This window comes from Pan troglodytes, chromosome 12, assembly GCF_028858775.2.
Source record: "Pan troglodytes isolate AG18354 chromosome 12, NHGRI_mPanTro3-v2.0_pri, whole genome shotgun sequence".
NCBI classification, from domain to species: domain Eukaryota; kingdom Metazoa; phylum Chordata; class Mammalia; order Primates; family Hominidae; genus Pan; species Pan troglodytes.
In genome coordinates this window covers 52196091-52218970 of record NC_072410.2, presented here as the reverse complement: position 1 = coordinate 52218970, position 22880 = coordinate 52196091, and the positions used below count along the sequence as shown (strand labels likewise).

General features: G+C 46.6%; 1 protein-coding gene across 2 annotated transcripts in view; it reads right to left on the bottom strand.

Annotated features, from left to right (window-relative positions):
• TGFA (transforming growth factor alpha) overlaps positions 1–22880 on the bottom strand; it is a 106683-nt gene that overhangs the window by 58380 nt on the left and 25423 nt on the right. For both annotated transcript variants that reach the window (XM_054678520.2, XM_054678521.2), the window contains exon 2: positions 9246–9299. In XM_054678520.2, the coding sequence (XP_054534495.1) occupies positions 9246–9299 (54 nt within the window). The remainder of the gene's footprint in view (positions 1–9245; positions 9300–22880) is intronic.

Here is a 22880-nt window from a genome sequence, read left to right as displayed (position 1 = left end):
AAGTCAAAACGAAAAAAGACCCTAAAAGAGGGATTCCTCCTGAAGCTGCTAAGTGACAACTAGGAAGGAAAAAAAAAAACAAAAAACTTTCTCCTTTTGAGCCCCCGCTACATTGTGAATAGAACTGAGGCCCTCCATTCTGCTTCATCTAATCCATTTTCTCCTGTGTTTTGGTATTTAAGAAACATTTTAGTCAATGCAACCTGGTGATAAAATGGCCAGATGTGTGAAATCACTTTCCATTTCACATTCTGATAAGGTAATTGGGCCATAACTTTCAAGACAGGAAACGAGAAAGGGAGATTCTGAACAAATCCATAAAGCAAACAGTGGGAGAGCCTGCTTGTGGGGACATCTGAGCCTCACTGGATTAAAATAGCTGCAGGTCTGTTCATCAGTAAATAACCAGATGCTCCAGGTCAATCTCTGAACTCAGAAGCCAGGAGTTTGGGCTTGCACAGCCAGAAAACAGAGCTGATGTTTTACCAGAAAGCCACCGTGTTCATCATTTCATCACAGTAAGGCCAATGAGAGAGAAGACGTCTGAGGTTTGAGGTGGCCCAAGTTCTGAGGTTTTTGACTTTTCTTTACCAAAGTCCTGGGTGAATACTAGAAAGTCAGTCCTGGGTCACACACATTTCACAGACTCCCAGTGACCAGCACTGTCCGGCCGAGGTAAAGCAAGAACTTGGGGGATGGAGACGTGCTGTCACCTTCTGGTGAGAGTATCTCAGCCTACAAGGACAGTACATTCAGCCTCATCTTCCCATCCAACTGTAACAAAATGTGGTTGATGACTAAAAATGCAGATTTCTGGATCGCATGCTGTAAGGGCCTAGGAATCTGCATTTCAACAGAGTCAGCAGGATGACTGTTATGCACACTGAAATGTAAGACCACTACCATAGGTCTTAACTCCAGGTGGCAAAAAGTAACCATAAAGATACAGCTTTGCTTCACACTGTATGCATCACCAGTAATGATAATAAGGGTAGTAATAGCAGCAGCAGCAGCAGCTAACACTTAGAGTAGCTGCCGTGTATACAAACAGTTGTAAGTGCTTTATAGTCAACTCTTAATTGTCACATCAACCCTATGATAGGTACTATTATTATCCCCATTCTACAGGCAAGGAAGCCAGGCACAGAGAGGTTAAGTATCTTGCCCAAGGTCTCACAGCTAGTAAGTGGCAGAGGTGGAATTTGGACTTGGACTGTCTGGTTTCAGAGTCTTCACATTTGAGAGACTGACCATAGACCTGGATGCCCAGAAAGACCCAACCTCTCTGTTGAAACCTGGAAGTGTTAAGTACTTGAAATTTCTGCAAAGTGGGTCAATATTTAGGAGTCACAGGAACTGAAGAAGAGTTTGGATGAACATTCCCAGACTTCTGAGGCAAAGTGGCAAATGTTGGGGACAACTCATCCAGACAGCAAAGGTCCTGTGAGTGCTGCTGTGCAGGGGAGTGAGGCCTGGGAGCCAAGCTACAAACATGGGTGTCCCTCATGCAAGGCGCCACTGTTTCCCCATGCTCTAGAAACAGCCGTACTGCCTGAGCCTCGGAGCCTCGGCAGGTGCAGTCACTGGACTGCAAGGCCGAGGCAGCCTGCACTCAGTGCACACTGGCCAACAGACCTGCAGGGCAGCCACTGCCTCTTCTTTCTAGACACTGGAAAAACAGGAAAGCACAATGCAAATGAAATTCACATATAGTCTCATTAACCAGAGATCATTAATGTGAACACTATATGCCCTGTATTTTTGCATCTGTGTATATAGTTTATAAGTTCGAGTTACATCATCCAATTTTATATACTACTTTTTCTATGTATATATCATGTGTATTTTCCCAATCTTTAAACATTCCTCATCAACATGATTTTAAAGGGCTACATAGTAGCCTATCTGTCTACCTGTTCCATAACTATTTTCCTCTTGTTGACATTGGCTACTTTTCACTCTACTGGATAATAACCTAACATCTGATTGTTCTGTAAAACAGATCCCTAAGTACGATAGTTGGGTCACAGGGCATATACAATTTTTAAGTTTTCACTTACTAATACTAAGGAATTCAGTTCGCTATTAATGTTAAGCTATTTCTCAGGAGGTTATGTCCATATTCACATCCATTAGTTTTGTCATTTGCCTTGCCTCTTTTGAAGATGGTAGATGCGCTATTAACTGAGCTCCACTTAAACCAAGGCCCTGATTTACCTAACCCCATATTCTCCATTTCTTTGCTAAAGCATCTAGACCAATGCCCTCAGCATGCAAAACCTCAGTTGGCTACTCTAGTTTATCAACCTATTTCTGTTCTCAACAGTTAGGCTATATATTTACCAAGAGGCCATTTGCATTTGTTGCCAAACCTGTTTATGTCAGCTGTACTCATTATTGTACTTATGTAACTTCATTACATATTATGTAAATTAATGAAATACCTGTGCATAAGAAAAGAGCTGTTGTTTCTATAAGTAGAGAGTTTTGGAAAAATGAAGATGAACTGCTGCTAAGTTAGGGTGGATAAGACAACTATAAAAGACTAGGAGGGCCGGGCATGGTGGCTCATGCCTGTAAACCCAGCACTTTGGGACGCTGAGGCGGGTGGATCATTTGAGGTCAGGAGTTCGAGACCAGCCTGGCCTACACGGCGAAACCCTGTCTCCACTAAAAATACAAAAATTAGCTGGGCGTGGTGGCCGGTGCCTGTAATCCCAGCTACTGGGGAGGCTGAGGCAGGAGAATCGCTTGAATCTGGGAGGCGGAGGTTGCAGTGAGCCAAGATTGCACCATTGCATGCTAGCCTGGGTGACAAGAGCAAAACTCCATCTCAAAACAAACAAAAAACTAGGGAGGTGAAGGGGGGAATGTTATAGGTCTAGAAAGATTTATGGCACTTACTCTGCAAGTGTCTAAGCTCTTATTTATGAATAAATCAAATCTGGAAATTATAGAAGAAGTGATATGGGTGTAATTCATGCAAGTAAAGTGATGCAGAATGCCAGTATATGAATCTATTAATAACTAAAACAAGAGTCATGAAATGGTACCTGTCCTTCCTCCATGTGATGCACTCTGAAATTCTCTAAACTATTCAATTCCACTTTTAAAAATGTTGATTATGACCCGTAAAGTGATTCTGCAACTCAGTTTGAAAAGACATTGACTTCATTCCACTCCTTCATTTTATTGATGGCAGAACGGAGGTTCAAGAAGATTTAAGAGGTCTGTTAAGGTGTTGCAGCCAGTGAGTCAGAATTACGATTCTGGACTGCCTATCCTGTGTTCTGTCTACTACCCTGAGCAGCTTTTGCTCAAAAAGCACTGACCCAGCACAATTTCCTTTGCCAAAAAAGTAGAAGGTGAAATGAGAATGTGGATGACAAGGATAAATCTTGGAGAGGAAAGGAAGAATCCCTCATTCCCTCCTAATGCTCTTCTAAGCATTCTTTAAAGTAAACACAAATGGGTGTATGTGGTTTTATCCCCAAACTGAGACATACCAAGTGTCTTGTGTTATAGACACCTATTTGGAGCAGGTGAGCCATGTAGTACCTGGGTAGAACACATGAGCCTTCTAATTTTAGAATGACTTCAGCTCCATGTGGGAAAACTCTAGACAATGGAACGGGGAAGCAGTTTGCAGTTCTGAAAAGCTTTTGTTAGGCGAGATGAGCAATAACCAGATTGCTTGCTTGCTGGCTGACACACGTTCTACCTGTTTTCCAAACAAGTAAAGCCTTCAAAGGCTTTTCCCTATAATCTCATCTGCCTTCCCTCTGTGCACCCCCAGCTCAAACTTGCCACCTAAACATATTTAAGCCCAGGGTCACCACTGAGATCTGATCACCATCTCCCTAAGCCAGCTGATAATGGTGACATTCCCCATGAATAATCGCACTGTAAATTTCCATGTTCTTTCATCCTCACCTCTGAGAAGCCTCCCAGACACTAAATTAAGCAAGCCTTCAAACATGCCTTGATTCCAGGTGGGTGTCCCTAGACACAGGCCAGAGGAAGGAGCAGAAGTTCAGAGGTTTAAAGTGCCGCCCTGAGTACCCAGCTCATGCGAGGCAGATAGCAGATGGAAGCCTGGAGGCTGGTTCCCGGGCGCCTGAGTAATGCCCTCACCACACCCCCTTGGTCATTAGAGTGAGTCTCATGAAAATATGAGAACCAGATGGGCAGCCTGGGAACTGTGCAACATTTCTCAGGGTTAAGCAAGTAGCCACCCAACAACTTCTTAACCAGGGTGCATTCTGTCCCTCTTAAGGGGCATTTAAAAGTGTCTTTTGAAGATAGGTCATAACTCCTTCCTGGAGAGGGTGTGACAGGTGTTCTAAGCTATAGGTGCTGCCACCCTCGTCCTGCCTCCAGCTAATGTTTCTCTGCATGCTTTACAAATTGACAACCAACCTGATAAAAATACTCTGTCCCCAACCATGCTATTGATTTCACTCCCATGGCAACTATTTTCTAAATCATGCATTAAGCAGTCAGCCAAGTTTGCCCGTATCATTGTGACACATTCCCCCACGGGTTCCCATGCTGTCTTTTCTCACCTGCCTGGGAGGCTCCTTGAGGGCAAGGCAGAGAAAGCCTGCTCCTTTGTATAGTTCCAGCAACTAGAATCTTTGAACCTGAATGTAAAAAAGCATCTAGTTCCAAGAAAATCAAATACGTGTCAGTGACACTACCACTTCCCTACCTTGGGCCTATGACCATTAGCATCACCAATGGATCAGTGCAGCACTTCCTAAAACCTGCAGTCAGCCTTATAACCCTCCCCACCCTGGCTCTCCAAGTCATCTCTACCAATCCATCAGTGTGTGGTCATGTGAAAAATCTCACAGGCCACTTCTGATTCAAGTCCAATAGATGAGGAAACAAATCCAAACAGGAACCAGAAAACTAACTTGCCCAGTGACTGGACAAAAAAACTCAAAAAAACCCTCAGAAAACTCAGAAAAAACTGAGACCAAATGGCCCAAAACCCATGATCTCTCACCTCCAGCCTCAGGCACCACATCCCTCTGCTGTCCCACTCAAATTGTCTGAGAAGCGTTTACTAATGACAATGCCAGTTTCCTATGACGCTGGCATCACCTGCCCTCTATATTTGGGGATCTAAGAGAAAGGAAGACAGGAAGAAACCAATGAAATGTCAAGAAGAAAGGCCAAGAGCAATGGTCAAGTTATAAGAACACAGAACTTTTTTTTTTTTTCCAAAATGCACAAGAAAGGCCAGGCATGGTGACTCATGCTTGTAATCCCAGCACTTTGGGAGGCCAAAGTGGGAGGACTGCTGGAGTCCAGGAATCTGAGACCAGCCTGGGCAACATAGCAAGATCTCATTTCTAAAAATAAAAGAAAAAAAATGCACAAGAAAGCCACATGAGATAAGCCCCATGCCCTTTTGTGCCCATTTAACACCTTTGATTAGCACATGGAGTTTGCAATTTTCTCTCCACAATGTTCCATTAAAGTGTGACGGCTTCACCCTGAGTACTCCTGTTGCCCTATGCTCTAGTGCTGTCACTCAGGAATGTATCAAAACCTATCTTGCATCCGTTATTATTTCTCATTCCCATTAACTCTTACAGTGAGAAGGCCTGCAAATTTACATCATGGGTAAAGTCCTTATAGCTTTTGTTCTAAAATTACCCATTTTCACACCTAACTGGTGGGGATGGTTTCACACCATTTACATTTTTCTGGATGGTTTGTTTCTGGATTGATTCTGGGATTGAGTAAAGGAGCCCACCAGCATCCAGAGCATTGGGAGTTAGGGGCACTCAGATGTGAAAGTCACCCAGCAGAGACATGAATACATTTTATGAAAACAGTGTTCACCTGAAAAGAAATATAAGTAGAATGCAAGATACAAAAACATGAAAGTAAATGCAAATTAAAACGAAGTAGCACAAAATTAAATACAGCATCATCTACCTTCCATATCTGAGGATCTAACAAAAAGGAATCATCATTGCCTTTGCTGGTGCGGTAATGGAATTGTGGTGACGTTTTAAAAGGCTTTATCTGTTACGTATACGCATTGAAGTGTTACGAGTGAAGTGGGCTTTGCTTTAAAATACCCCGGCACAGGGAAAAATTAGAAAGATAGGGAGAATAGATCAAAGAAAAATGACAGAATGATGCTAATTGTCAAACCTGGGTGATGGGTATACAGGAACTGATTTCACTATCTCTTCTTCTGTGGATGAAGGTTTCTCTAATACAATGTTAACAGAGAGTTTTACTTATTAGTCATGAATACACACACACACACACACACACACACACACACTTGCTACAATGACGGGCAGTGAGTGTGGCTGGTGGGAGTTGGTCCCCAGTTTGAGCTGCGCCCACCACAGGATTTCAGCTCTGTGCGGTGATGAGAGAGTGGGTGGGATGGGGTGGGAAGGCCTACCAGGGCCTGAGCAGTCCTCTAGGGGACAGGAAGGACACCCTAAAGGAAAGAAAGTTAAGCATAAGCCCGATCTAGTCATAAAGCCCCAGCCTTTGGAGGTGTGACTATAACACGGTCATCACCACTTGGACTTTTCTCCTGGCCCAGCCCTCTCTGGATTCATGTCTGGGTCTCATGGGGCAGGGCCAAGAGTAAATAACTCTGGAAAGAGTAATTTCATTAAATCTCTAAGGCCCTGGGGTGCAAGTTCTGTAGCTCAGTGACCCATCAAACAGAGAGCAACAGAGAGGGCAGACGGGGAGCCACCTCCCTCCTCTGCAGACTGGCAGCCAACCCGGGGGGCTTGAGGCTCTCTGGACTTTAGAAGGTGTGGCACTGCCTCTGCTCTCACAGACCACCTCAGGCCTCAGAGTGGCACTGAGCTGGTTACAGGCTAATATGCAACATAGCAGGGGTTCAACTGCTGTTTTCTGACCACATGTCACAATGAGGGGAAGTAAACCTCAGAGATGTTCTCATAGAAAGTTCAGGAAGAAAAGATGGAACAGAGGCTGTTCACGACTGCAAAAAGAATAGTCCCCTTCTGGACAAATTTATCAGGTCTGCCCACATCTGCCCAGCAGGGCCTAGGGAACCCCAAAAGGCCTAGGCAGGAGTTATGCCAGGCTCCTGGGGAACAGGCTCCAGGGCGACATCCCTTAGGGTTTTCTTGTCTGTCTGAATGGATGGAGACTTGGAGGAGGGGGTCAAATAACCAAGAGGAACCCCTTCTCTATGCATGGCAGTGTCAGCACTTGCCATCATTGCAACTTGTCACCTGATTCAGTAGAGAACATGGCTCTTGGCCTACCAGGTCTTAGAGTGTGAATCAGGAGGAGCAGGAGGAAGGCTTCACCAAAGAGCCGGGAAACTAGGGATAGAGGCCTGGGGCACAGGACTCCATCTCCCCCTTCTGGCTTAATCTCAAGGCCTTTATACCTCAGTTCTACCCAATTTGGCTTAGAAGAGAACAGGGAGGGTGAGGAAAACACAGGAGGCTTCTTAGCCCATGGAGATGCGTGGAGATCATAGTGACAAGTATCAAAATGAGTGGTAACCCCCAACTGGCCCAGTGTCCAGGTTCTCTCAAATGATACCCAGTGCGTAAGTGTTGCTAGAGTATCAGTACTTTCTAGTGTTTGGGCAGGTCACCAGAGGTCTATCTGTAGGAGGGGCAGAAGGTGAAGCTTGGGGCAAGTGCATTCTAGAAAGGGGGTTGAGGCAATTCTGAGAATGGCATGGTGAAGTTACTAAGCTATCCTCTTTTTCCTCCCTATATGTTCATATCTGAGTCCTTTGTGGATGGGAGGTAATTAAAAAGTGAAAGTACTGCTTTATGGAAACCCTAGTAGACCCTGGACTCCAGATGCACTGTTTTGAGGTGGACACACTTACACCTTTCCACTTCCAGCCCCAACAAAGCACGACACAGAGTGGGACAGGCATTTTCTTCTGTGTCATCATGGACCACCAAGTGGCTTAGGCACCTTAAGGGTCCAAGCGCATCAAGGATAACAGTAGCAAGGGGGGCTGGTGGGGCTGCAGGAGCAGTGGTACCCAGTGGGACTGGCAGTGTCGCCTCCAGTGGGTTTGGAGGGAAAGGCCTGAAGGAGGAGAAGAGACCAGGGACACTGTGGTTGGCTACAGAATTTATGAATAGGTAAGAAACCCACCCCCTCCCACTGGAACCTCTCTGAAATAACTATGGAGACACAGCAGGAGGCTAGTGCAGTAACAGATGGGAGCAGAAGTTACTGAAACACACTCTGTGCTAACCAGGGAGTTGTGGGACTGGTGCACTCACACACTGCTGGGAGAAATCAGCACCATTCACTCGGAAAGCTATCTGGCAGTTTGTACCAAGGGTCATAAATCTGTATTTATTCCTGTTTCCGGAGACACATTCTGAGGAAAGAATCCAAAAGGTGGAAAAAGCTTCTAGGCATGAAGAGGTAGCATCATAACTTAAGAAACTAGAGGCACCGTAAATATCCAATGGGAAATGTTTCATTAAATCACACATGTTCACTTTAATGAGACAGCATGACATTTTAAGAGAAGAGATTTCAAGACTTTCCAGCAACATGGAACAATGCACAGCCCCAACATTTGAGCTTAAAAAGCAGGAATCCACATTGTTTCCTCACCAGGACTAATCGTATAAAAATATTAACACACATGGAGAAAGGGCAAAAGCAACATGCAAATCAAACAGAGGTTGCTCCCCTGCAGTGCTGTGGCCACTGGTGGTTTGCCTCCTACATGTCCCAAGCTCTCCACTATTTTGATTTAGGATCTTTAAAATAATAATTAAAAAAAAATACCGATTTTTTTTTTTTTTTTTTTTTTACTATACGTATTAAAACGTAAACCAGAAAATAACTAAACAAAGGTCACCGATGGGGGTTCAGAAATCTGGGTTCTACTTCAGGTGGACTATTACGAGAGTGGGGAAAACATAGCTGGCCCCAAGCTCTGGGGTCCTGCAGGCCCTGTTTTGGCACACTTGCCCACAGGAATTGTCTGAACAGCTGAAGAGAGACACGTAGGGGAGGCCCCTGAGAGGGCCAGGAACAGCCCCCCCTTGGGCCTGCAGTTAAGACTTTCCAGTGAGCACCTCCTCGCCCCTGAGGAGGGGGCAGAGAGGACTCCGGGACAGGCGTGTGCTCGGTGGGCAGGAGGCCAGGGAGGGAGCTCTTGAGGAGCCACACAGCAGCAGGCCCGCTCCCTTCCCACACATGATCCACACACCCACGGCAGCTGCACTCACCACTCAGCGGGGACGTGCTGTTCTCCAAGGCCTGGCACGCAGCCAACACGATACCTGTTGGGTGGAGGAGAAGAGGGAAAAGGTCAGAGTCTGCTTGGCAAATGATGTCCTCAGACGCTTAGAGGGCAGGCCCTTTGACAGGCAAAAGTTCGGTAGTTTCACAGACTGGCCGGTAGACAGGCTCGGCTACATAATTTGTGGATATCAGTGCAAAATGAGCACATGGGACCCCTTGTTGAAAAAGTAAGAAGAAAATGCCCATGAAAAGCACTGAAATCCGGAGCCTTCCACTTCTTCCCAGTCTCTCTCTCCATCTGTCAGGGTGGTTTTGGCCTTTGTTTTTTCTTAACACCTTATAAATATATATTTTTTTATGGTGGGAAAATATACGTAACATAAAATTTACCATTTCAACCATTTTAATTGTACATTTTAGTGACATTAAGTACCTTCACCCTGTTGTTCATGTCATCATGTTTGTTTGCTATTTATGTCATTGCTGTCCTTTGGGTATGAGGATACCCACAGGTTGAGTGCAGCCTCTCACAGGTATACCCCAGGGACAGAGTGTGTAAGGGAGCAAAGGACCCACTCCCTCTGGGGTTTCCTTCCAGCTGGCAGCGGGGCCAATGTGCTGTGACCCAGCTGGGGGTTGAGGGGTCTAGTCAGGTATCTCTTATTCCCAGGAAGTGGCTGTCCCAACCCAAGATGGATGGGTGACCCCTTAAGGATATTGCCTCCTCCCTGCCAGGATGTACTAGGTACCTGGATCAGGGGGAGTCAAGCAGCTCACCCCTCTCTAGTTGCCCACTGAAGATGCCATGGAGCTGCCAGTCCAGAATGGGGACAGCTGCCACCATGGCGTACCCTGAGATGCCATGTACTTAACCCCAGGCCCCGCCAGGGATAGATCATGGCAGGAGCAAGAAAACCTAGGGGAGGCAGGGAGATATTAATAAGCAGGACCACGGGAACCAAGCCTCTAAGCCCCCAGTGCGTACTGTATTGTCCCACTGGACTTCACCTACAAGACACAAATGTAAAGATAAAACTACAAGATTTTTAAGACTGCAACTGCAGAGTGTTAAACCTCAAGCTCAGGGCCCTTGTGAGCATGGGGTCCTGTGTGACCTATACAGGTTGCATGCCCATAAAACCAGCCCTGCCAACAGACGACCTTTATGTGCCTTCAGATTACAGTACTCGAGGTTTCTGGAAATGGTAGCAACCTTCCAATGAAGAAGGAACCTCTTCTGAGTTATGCAATCAGCATGAGCCACATTAGAATGACTTCCCAAAACTGAAACGCAAAAAGATGCCACAGTTGCTGTGCCGAGGGGCTGGGCCTCTGACAGGTTAGCCCAGAAGGCAAATGAATCAAGTTAGCACAGGAAACAAGCAAAGTTCTGTCTGTTACAGGATCGATGCAGCCCCCTACTCTGCAGGCTGTGAGGGTTCCTTGCCCCTTTTCACTTAGGGTGTAGATACAGAAGTCCTGACTCTCAAAGAACAAAACACACTTGGAATAGATAAAGCAATCATGCTCCCGACGTTCCTTCCAACCTCTGAAATGAGAAACATAAGAACTTCAGACTGCTTTTACTGGAGGTCTGGCATGGACCTCCGAAAGACTTTTACAGAATCCTAAGCCAGATGTTTGGGCTGGAGTTGGAGGCAGGGCAGGGGGACAGGGAGAGAAAATCAGTAAAATTATGCATGTCTTCCCTGTGCAATTCTTTCTTGCTGTCCAATTGATGCTAATTTTGGAAGCAAGGCTCCCAGGGCCCCTCTGTCACCCACACACAAGTGTTAAAACAAGGCATCCCCATCCAAGCCGGGAAAAGTCAGCGGTTGCCCCCTTGAAGCTGGGGAACAGTCATGTTCTGACTTCGCTGGCACTGCCACAAACCACCCTTGGCTAAAGTCAGCCAGTGACTCATAATAGTGTCCAAGGATGACACCGGGGATGCTTTGCATACTCTGAGGGGAAGCGTGACTTGCCTGTCACAAACTGCCCCTGAACTAAAGAATTATCTTCATGCCCTGTTCCTGCTCCCTATCCTGTCAGTCAGGGTGAACCCAGTCAGCATGGTTCCTGGGCTCCATGTTGGCCTCTGCTTAAGCAAAACCCAGACAAGAAAGCAAACACTGTACAGCTGAATCCAGGACAAGGCACTGATGAACACCACTGCTCCAGGAAGATGAGGGTGTGCAATGGGGGCCTGCTCCCCAGCCTTGGGGCAAATTACTTCACCTTCTGTTCCTCACCTGTGAGCTCGCAGCTGCTAAACTCACAGAGGTGTTTTGGGAATGAATTAAAGTTTGCAAAACCACGATGTTCCACAGATGAAAGACACTGGCTTTTTATTCATAATTTGAGCAACACAAGAAGAATAGGTCCTTTCTATACCCTCACGGAAAACAACTTCTTGGTGCCCTGGGCTTCACTCTGCAATCTTGATCCATGCCCAGCATCAGCTGAGGCCCTGTGATGAGCGGCAAGGCCTCTGCTTTGTCTTCATTATATGGTGAACCTAAGAGGACCCTGGAGCAGGAGGACAGGGCTCAGGTCTCTCACTTTGCAGGTGGATGTGTACCACTTTTTGGGCATGACCTAGTCCCAGGCCCAGTGCTAAGGTTCTGCATGTGTTCTCTTACTTAGTCCTTAAAACAACTCATGACATTGGTGCCTCCCAACCTTCTGGTCCAGCTGGTAGAAATGCCCAGTCATAGAGATGAAGAAACTGAGGCTTAGAGAGGTTAAGAAATTTGCCCAAGCTCCTGCAGCCACATTCAAACTCAAGTGTCTCCAACTCCCATGCACAAGACAGTGTCTAATTACCAGACCACACCACAGTCCTTCTCACCATGGCCAGTTGTGACACAGGTGTGTATTCAGCAGTCACAAACCCCAAGTGAGTCCAAACAACAGACTCTGCAGGCCCAGCGGCTGAGCCTTGATCCGTCTCTCCCTGAGAGTCATGCATTGCCTCTTGGGGATTCTCCCACTGCCTCCAGTCTCCCTGCCATGAACAAGGTCTAATGAGGGGCAAAGGTATGAGCACCCAGGCTCACCAGCTGCCCAGCCCTCTGGCCACACGACTGTGCTTAGAAAGCCGGGCTGTGTGAGGACCTTCCAGAAACATGTGGCCTTGGCAGGCTCCAAGGGTCACTCCAAACAAAGGAAGGATGGGGAGAGGACAGCCACAGGCACTGCAGCCACATGCAGTGGCTCAGGGAGACACACAGTGCACAGGCCTGGTGGCCCACAGCCACAGGCTCCTCCTGCCTAAGTTTCAAAGCTGGTCCTTGCCTGCCGCAGGCCCTCGGGACAGGAAGGCTTCTAGGAATCCCTTCTAGGCCACTCCTGCTGGCATCCTATTTCTGTTTAAATAGCTCCTAAGAGGGAAATCCCAAGACTGTGGACTTCAAAAAGAAAAAAGAAAAGAAGGGGGTGGTATCAAGGGGAAAACCACATGCAACGGAAGAAAACCCTTATGAAAGGCTGATCCTGTGTCCCCCAAAATAGAGTGGGAACCTGGTCTGCCCTTAGGAAGGACAAGTGTTGCCATGCTTATCGTTCAGCTGTTTGGTACCCAGGTAAATGTTCCCAACAGAAACAAGGTAAAAAGGAGGCTCACCGATTTAGCTCATGAGTCCCCAGAAGTGGAGCCATCCCGAAACCTATGTGCTGATGTGTCAATGGGAAATGCTCTTAAGAGAGGCTGGACACCCCTCTCCCCTGGGCCCCAGAGGAGGACACCCCCACTCCAACTCCTCAATCAGGCACGGGACTAGCAATTCTGCACAGATACCCAGGCTGTGCCTTCAGCGTCGGACACCCTTCATCCTCAACCACCCATTGGCCTGGTGACCACCACTTCTGTGGACACTCAGGTATAGTGCCTGGAGCTGGAAGGAGCATCCTCCGGCCCCTGACCACCTCAGCAGAGTGGACCATGTCCTGCTCTGGCCTCTGCTGGGGCTGGGGTTTGCTTTCAGGCCCCTATGTACTCCACTGCATAGATCAGTTGCTCCCTCTAGAATATCAAGAGCTCTACCTTTCACCTGTTTGGGATCCTCTAAGCCAGACTTCCTGCATGAAGGGATGAAGGGTAAGTTTTTGTTTTCAGGGGGATGTGGGAGGATGAAGAGGCTGCAGCAGGTCCTTTTGGATGAAGGATGTTCTGGATTCAGAAGAGGTGGTGAGGAAAGGCCTTTGGATGAAGAACACGCTCAGGGCGGGAGGATAGGAATTGTGCTAGAGGGCAGGGCAGAAGGGAGTATGGGTATTCAGAGGGCAGCAGGTTTCCCCCTTCCTCCCCTACCATTCTTAGACCTGGCAGGTCCTAAGGAACAGGAAGTAGTTAGTGGTACGTAGATGGTGGGAATCCTGCTGCTCAGGGAGAGGTCTGCAAAGGCTCCCATGTAGGCATAAATATATAAAGAAATGGGCCACACAGAACCCAGGGCCAGTTAGTATAGGTTCATGGCATCTTCCCTTATGAATTATATCCCAACATTCAAATTTTATTTGCAAGCATGGCAGGATTTTAACTGTGTAGCAAAAATCACTAAATTGTATGATTTCATCAATATTTTTAAATCCAAGAGGTTGACAGCCAGGTGAGGATGCTGGCTTCAGGGTAAGAACTGATTAAGAAGGAAAAAGGGAAGGCCCTGCAGAGGAGGACTATGAGCAAGGCTGGTAGGATGAGCGTACCATGGACTATCCACAAACTCATTGGGATATTAAGGTCAAAAGCAGCCATGTGGCATCTCCATTGGACAGCAGCAAGTTCCAACTTGAAAAATCTCGGGAAATACTTCATGATTATGACATCACAGGAAATGATCCAGCATTACCTGAAAGCTCATAGGAATTTTCCATATCCATCTAAACATATCTGACAATAGCAAAAAACAAAGTATTCAGAATGAACCTTCAGGATCAGGGAGGCAAGAGAGATGGGCAGATGGGTGCCTGCACCACAACCCCCTACCACTTTCTAGCCTGTCACGGCACAGCAGAAAGGGGCTTTGCCATCAGGCCTGGGTGCAAATCCTGGCTCTGCCACTCCTTCACTGTGAGATCTTGGCTCTATTATGTACCCTTGCTAAGGCTTGGTGTGCTCATCCATAAAACAAGGATAAGAGCCCTTCATGGGACTTGCAAGGATTAAGTGAAACAAAATGAAATAGAGTACATGAGGTCCATAAGTCACCATGAGCACCCACTGAACACAGCACTTGATGGGGCTTCATGTTGGTCCTGTTTCATCATAACTTCCAGGAAGTTCAGGATGATGAGGAGGTGGTCATGACCCTCCTCCCTTTGGAAATCACTAAGGGAACTTCAACAAAGGGTTTTACTTGAGGCCCCGGGGTCGCCCAGCTGCAGGCTACTGATGTTCCATGGACTGATCTTGAAATAGCATGCCTTTTACGCCTTTTGAGGGTTTAAATAGTCAACATTGTGAAACCCGGACTCTACTAAAAATACAAAAATCAGCTGGGTGTGGTGGTGGGCATCTGTAATACCAGCTACTTGGGAGGCAGAGGCAGGAGAATTGTTTGAACCTGGGAGGCGGAGATTGCAGGGAGCCAAGATTGTGCCACTGCACTCCAGCCTGGGCGACAGAGCGAGACTCCCACTCCAAAAAAAAAAAAAAATTGTTATTTATTTATGTTAACTAATCAAATATTTATTTAGCACCTACATACTGTGAGCAAATTAAGTAAAAAAAGAGAAATCTGAGACCTTTGACTTTCCCTTAAAATGTTCAAGTCACGTGGGACAGCAACTACCCGAGAAAAATGGAATCCTCCCTACTTCAACAAAGGCAGACAAGTGTAGGCTGTTGCAGTTATCACTACAGCCCACCAAGGCACTGGACCGACCCTATATTCCCATAGATGCTTCCCCTGCTTCCATGCCCAAACACTATCTCCAACCTCCACCACTCTCCACAAGGCCTGTACCCCAGACCATGTGTTCAAAATTGAACTCATGTCTTCCACCTCTTCCTTGGTTCTGGGCGGGACTGATAACTAGGCAGTCATTGTCAGCCCTTCCCTCTCCTTCACCCAGTATCCAAGCCAAGCCCTCCTACACACCCAGCCTCCACACCGTCCATCCTATCCATCCCCCTGCATCCCTGCTGTTACTGCCCCAATTCAGGCCCTATCATCTCTCCCTGTGCTATCAAAATAGTTGTTAGACTGGTTTTCTTGCCAACAGCTTAAAAAAAAAAATCTTTGCTCCTACTACTAGACTGACCTTGCTGAATGAAATCACTCCTTTCCTCTAAGCTCTCCATGGGCTCTGTACCACTCACAGAACCCAGCGCAGAGACAGAACCCAGCCCCAAGTCCTGAGTAGAGATTTAGCATGCATAACCTGATCCTAGACCCCGTTTCCACCTAAACTCCACCCATTCCCTCCTGTCAGGTCCTCTGACCCCAGCTGCCCAGCACTGCCCCTTTTCCCTGCACAAAAATTGGCACTCCCAGCTTGGTGCCTTGGGTTCATGCTACTAGGATCCTCACCCAACTTCTTATGGCTGCTGACTTTAGTTTAGCTGCCTGAGCCTCAGTTTCCTTCACTGTAAAAGCAGATAAAGATATCCAACTCTTGCACAGGGTTGTTTAGAGATTAAACGAGGGACACATGAGAAAAATGTGGTATATTGAGTGACACACAATAAACACGCAACAAATGGTAGCTGCTACTATTGATAGTTTTTTTGTTGTTGTTGGATTTTTTTTTTTTTTGAGTCTCGCTCTGTCTCCTAGGCTGGAGTGCAGTGGCATGATCTTGGCTCACTGCAACCTCTGCCTTCCGAATTCAAGCGATTCTTCTGCCTCCGCCTCCCGAGTAGCTGGGACCACAGGCACGTGCCACCATGCCTGGCTAATTTTTGTAGTTTTAGTAGAGACGGAGTTTCACCATATTGGTCAGGCTGGTCTTGAACTCCTAACTTCATGATTCACCTGCCTTGGCCTCCCAAAGTGCTGGGATTACAGGCGCAGGCCACCGTACCCAGCCTATTGACAGTTTTCATTCACATCATGCTGATCTCTCAAGTCGGCATATCCCATCCTCTACCCATGGGAATCAAATTGGCCTCTCAAAGCCTTGCTCAAATGTCAGAAATAATCATTTCTTCCTCAGAGGAATCCTTACTTTATTCTGCCTTGCAGTTCAGAAGTTTTTACATCTTACCTGTCTCTCCTCTCTAGTGCGGTCAGGAGCTGTGGCTAAATCATCTCTATCCTTACACCTGGCCTAACGCACCTACATAGGATTTTAATACATTTATGTTGAACTGAATTTCTCTAAGAGGTCACCAGCTTGAAAACAGAGTTAAAGTCTCATCAAAGACTTGGACTAGGGGCTGGGTAGTGAGTAGTGAGGGTGTACAGATGGGGAATGGGAAAACCTGCAGATCCTCGGGAATTCCTTTACTTCTAGTCTAGATCCCTGCCGCTACAGCTCTAGGTCTTGGTTCTTACTCTAATTTCAGTGGAGATGAGGAGCACTTGAATTTTTATTTCCAACTTTTATTTTTTATTTATTTATTTTTTTATGATGGAGTCTTACTCTGTTGCCCAGGCTGGAGTACAGTGGCATGATCTCAGCTCACTGCAACCTCCACCTCCCAGGTTCAAGCAATTCTCCTGCCTCAGCCTCCTGAATAGCTGGGATACAGGTGTGTGTCATCACACCCGGCTAATTTTTTATATTTTTGGTACAGACGAGGTTTCACCATGTTGGCCAGGCTGGTCTTAAACTCCCGACCTTAAGTGATCCACCTGCCTCGACCTCCCAAAGTGCTGGGATCACAGCCAACTTTTATTTTAAGTTCAGGGGTACACGTGCAGGATGTGCAGGTTTGTTACTTAAGTAGACGTGGGCCATGGTGGTTTGCTGCACAGAGCACTTGAATCCTGACATTCATTCATTCAACAAGTGCTCACTGAGCACCTGCTGCACCATTAGCGGGACATTGTCTAGGTGCTGGGCAGAGAACAATGAATGAAAAGTCCCTTCCTATGAGAAAGAATCCTTCCAATTCTCAAAAGCCATTGAACTCCATTATAAATAGCTGTACCATTGTTCAGTTGGGTGGTAAGTTAAATCTGTGTTTTTCTATTTAAATGATATTAAATAGTCCCACTACAATATTGAAAAATCCATGAGGAATGAAGGAACTGTCATCCTTATGCAAAGCCCGGAGTTAAGTCTGCTGAAGTGGCCTGTCAAGTGGATCCTGCATTGTTTGGTCACCCGATGAGATGACCCCTGAAATATTTTATTTTCCTACCCTTAACTCATTTTGTTGGCTTTTCCTGAAACTTTTATAAGAACACAAAGACTTCCATCCAGTGACCCCAAAGAGGCCTGGCCATATCCCAAGGAGGCTAAGACAGATGAGTGAACTCTCATTGTGAACGTTCGTTGTGAATGTTGTGTCCCAGGGCTCTTCAAACAAAGGCAAGACTTGCCACAAGGAGTTTACAATCCAGATGATCGAAGCAAACACACTCACTGGTGTTCCTGTATCTCTGATGCTCCCTATTACAGCCCTTTCTTCCACCCAAATGTTTCTACCTAGTCCGGGTCTCTTACAAACACTAACTCCTTCTCTTCTGCGTAGAAAAGCCTCCTTACTGCCTGACGTCATTTCTACCAGCCTTCCAGGTCAAGCTCAATCCCCAAGTCCTCCACGATGCCCCCTGACCACTCTGGCAGGCAGAGCTCCCTGCCTGCACCTCCTAACACCCACCAGCACTGGGCTGGGTATAAGATCAGGTCACTCACATGGACTAGTATCTCCTGTCCCTCCCTCTCTCAGCCCAGACCTTGTTTCCCACCATTACTGATTTAGGAGAGCTGGTTACTATCTTTCCCTACTTCAAGAGACAAATGAGAATATTGGCAAACTGCTTTGAACTCTTTAGAGTCAATGCCACTAACAAGTGCCCCAAACTGACACCACAGAAGTAACATAGTTGTTACATAACCCTTTGCAGCTATGTTAACAGAGAAGTAACATAGCTGCAAAAGGAGGTGAAATGCTTTTCCTGACATCTGGAGAAGCATGCAAAAAATAAACAACTAAATAAAAAAGGCACAGAGACCCTTGGAGGAGGAGCCAGTTGCTTCCTGTTGAGACACTTTTGTTTCTAAGGCCCGGCCACTGTGATGCAACAACTCACACTGCCACACAGACATCTTCCTGTATTCTCCCCAACATGTTACCCACTTCAAAGCCTTATAGAATAAGGCTGCCCACTGATCTGGTGGTCCGAGAGAACCCTCTCTCATAAAGCAAAGCAAATAGCAGATAGGTAAAACATCTTTATCCAACAGTGTTAACCAGGATGCAGCATGCATCTGGCTAGAGGTGAGGAAGGCCCTGTGCTTGCTCCCACCTGTGCAGATCTATGCCACACCCTTTTGTGCCAGGAGGAAGCAATTGTCTCTTCTGAAGAGTTTAAGCCTTATCAAAGACTTAGACCAGGGGCTGGGTACTGAGTCAACCTTCCTCCTCCCCAGGTCTGCTCACGCACTGGCTGGCTGAGGGCCCCCATCCAAATTCCTGGAATTTCAAGGCAACAGGGCGAGTATCGCCGAGCCCTCTCGGGCTGGCTGGAGTTCCCCAGCTGCTGAATCACCAACAGGCTCTACCAGGGCCGAGTTCTGAGGTTGCAGAGAAGCCGTGCCAAGCTGAGGCACTCTGAAAACCTGTTCCAGCTGACTGGCACTGTGACATGAGGCCTTGAGGTGTCTCTGGAAAGGGTGACACTTGATTTTCCCAGAGTCCAGGAGGGAGGAAGAAGGGGATGGCGGCAGTGGGCTAGGGACAAAGCTGGGGATAAAGTGGCAGATGCTATAGCTATCCACAGGGGCCCTGGGCCCTTTGCATTGTGAACCAGCTGAGCAGAGGGCACCTGGCTGACAAGAAGTACAGGAACCAAACACCACCTCTGGAAGGATCCATGGGGATGTTATAAGTCCCTCCCTATCCGTGAAGGCCCATTGGCCCCATCTCAACTTCCCTGGCCTGTGATGTCTCAGAATTGCCATCCTCTGGGCCCAGGTGAGCAGTGGTTCTTCTGGTGTGCACCTCGGGCCAGCAGAGTTAGACCCTTGGTGGCTGAAATCAAACCAAGCCCATCCCCTCAGCTCAGTCAAAGCCATGTGTGGGCATCATTCACACAAGTGGCTTGAAAGTAGGGTATGAGCAGGGAGGAGGTAAAAACAAGCAATCCTTGAACTCTGTCCCATTTCCTCCATGTGAATAGCTTGGTGATGACAAACTCATCCCTGCACCCTGGTGCACGACACCCTGGACACCCCGGAACCACCCTGCAGAAGGCATTGTGAGGCTTTGGGTTTGGGCCAATACAAATACCAGTGTGACTTGGCAGAATCTCAGATCAATGCAGCATCAGCCTGGAAGTAGGGGATGGGGGAAGGGGACAATGCTGCCCCATTGCTAATCCCCACTGTCCACCTTGGGGGCTGGCCACAGGACACCCCTTAGGCATGCTCACTTGAGTTGATAAGGGTGGCTGATTAAGAAGCAAGTTCAATCAAGAAGGAAACAAATCCCCAGAACTACAGGTTTTCAAGAGTTAAGGGGTAAATACACTTACTTCTTGCAGCTCCACATTTCTCAACCCACATCACACTGCAAACTGGCAGAATCTCTAAGTTCTCCTCTTTGGGCCCCAGAAGCAAGGGGCAGGAGGAGGGAGAAGAGGCTAGTAGGGGAGAAAGGCCTGGGCAACAAGTGCAGGCTCCAGGTGCTGAAGAGGAGGAGTGGACGGGGTGGTACTCAGATTTACTCCCTTTCACTGGGAGACCTTGACCAGACCACCCGCTAGCCCAGGGGTTCTTACTGCTGGTAGCAGATGCCCCTTAGGGAGCATCTGAGAACCTGTGGTGGGAGGTGCTTTCTGACTGTCACAAGGACTAGGGGGCACCACTGGTACTTAATGGTGGGGCCGCGGATGCTAAGTTTCTGATTTCTGTAATGCACAGAACCTTGTCTTGCTTAACATATTGATAGGGCACTCTGTTGAGAAATTCTGGGCCCCAACAGAGAAAGTCCCTTCAACTGCAGGTCATTTAGTTTCCAACTGTATATGGGCAGATGTACCCAAAACTCAGGGGAAATGCAACAAGCTTGTAGTCACACGAGCAGACAGGGCCACTCATTAGAGCCTTGAAAATGGTCACAGAAGGACCATGGTGATCCAACCTGCCCCATTTACCTGGAATGCTTTTTCCTGTCAGCTCTTCCCTCTATTCTCCAGGTCATCAGCCTGTGCCTGTCTTGTCTGTCTCTTTGTATTAACCCAAAGCATTCAGGTTACACAACATGAAGCCTATTTATAAAGTAACAAGACTGACAAGTCACAAAACCCACTCCAGGTGTTTTATAGTGGTGGGGTTCCAATGAGACTCAGAAGCCCCAAGAGGGAAGAAACACACGGGGATGATGCATTTGACTTTCTTTTGATCCACTGCCAGATTTTAGGGCCCCTAATATATCTCCCTCAGGTCAATACATGTTCTTACCAGCCATGTGTAGCAAAGCTGTTCAGTTAATGCCCCAAATGCACTTAGTTGTATGGGCAGAATCTCATTTACTGACTCGAGACAAACCAGTAAGGAACAAGGCATGCCAACCCCAGAGCTGTGGGGCAGAGAGCATCATGTATCTTTTAGCAGTGTCAATTTAAAACATTTTAAAGGAAAACAAAAATCCCGGAGAAAATGCAATAGCTCTGCTATGGGAAAATGGGAGTGGGATCTCCCCTACCAACCCTGCTCTAGTCCATTTTCCCCTTTAACTTTTGCTGGGGAAAGGGCGGTGATGAGAAGCAAAAAGGAGGGAGAGGGAAAAGAGGAAGTTTTCTGCTAGGATGGTTTAGTTCTAGCAAGAACAGAGACCAGCAGGAAGACTACAGAAAGAAGAATGAAGGTGGCAGCATTTCACCTTTAAGTCCCATGTAAGAGTGCAGTGAGAAAAGGGTTTCAGGTTACTAACAGTTAGTGTATTTCTGAAGTATTTTCTGGAAAAATTAGACTCATCTAAATGAAAGTGGTTCAGGAGTCAAAACCAGTTGATAAAGTGGTCCAGACACTTTAGAAGACAGTTTTTCAGTTTCTTACAAAATCAAACACACCCTTATACAATCCAGCAATAGTGCTCCTTGGTATTTACCCAAATTAGTTGAAAACTTATCTTCAAAGAAAAATCTGCATATAGATGCTTACAGTAGCTTTAATCATAACTGTGAAAACTTGGAAGCAACCAAAATATTCTTCAGTAGGTAAATGGATAAACAAATTGTGGTACATTCATACAATGGGATATTATACAGCAATGAAAATAAATAAGCATCAAGTCACATAGAGAAAGCTTAAATGCATATTACTGCATGAAAGACGCCAGTCTGAAAAGGCTGTATATTGTATGATTCTAACTATATGACAGTCTGAAAAAGGCAAAACTGTAGAGATCGTAAAAAGATCAGTAGTTGCCAGGGGCTTGGGAGAGGGGAGAAAGGGATGAACAGGTGTAGCACAGGCAATTTTTAGGTCAGTGAAATGACTCTGTACAATACTGTAATGGTGGGTATGTGTCATTATAAATCTGTCCAAACACATAGAATGTACAACTACAAGAGTGAGCCCTAATGTAAACGAGGGACTTTAGTTTATATCTAACTTTAGTTAACTAATATTAACTTTAGTTAATAATGTACCAAAATTGACTCATCAATTGTAACAAACATATCACACCAATGCAGGATGTTAATAACAGGTGAAACTATGCAGTGGGGTAAAGCTCTCTGTGCTTCCTGCTCAATTTTTCTGTAAATCTAAAGCTACTCTAAAAAGTATTCTATTACTAGCTGATGACAGTTACAGCACTGTGAAGTTGGATGACTTTACTCTGCACTCTGGATTGTCCAGTCATACTGTTTCCCTAGGTTCAAGTACAACGTCCTTCTCCTAAGGAAGCCATGGCAGGGGCAGCTTGAGTCAGACATTTCTGGAAATGCAGAGGAGACACTGCTTAGTCGTGGATGAGCAGCCTTGTACGGAGCACTGTGGCTCTCAGCCTCATCTGCTGCCCTGTGGGCTCAGCTGATTGCAAAGACAGACAAAGCTCACTTCCAGCCTTTGCCATCACTATGAATTCTACCCTGCTGAAAACAGAGAGGGCAGAAGCATGCTTATTTCTCACCTATGGTGAAATGTGTTGAAGGGCTATGTTCAGTAACATCTAATTTTAGTCAACTAGTCTTAACTTTAGTTAATAATATATCAATATTTTTGATACATTTTGAACAATTGCTCATTAATTGTAACAAACATACTACACCAATATCACATGTTAATAACAGGGTCATAGTAGCATGTATTCACAGTGGCTCCCAGGGAGAAGCAATGACCAGCTTCGGTCAGTAGCTGATCTCGCCGGGCTGGGCTGCCCTGTACCCCAAGCCTCACTCTCACACTGGGAGCATGTCAGACGAGAGGAGGCCGAGAAAAACCATGATCCCTGTGGAAAGAGGCATGGAAAAGGCAGGGGTTGGGGGAGTGGGGAG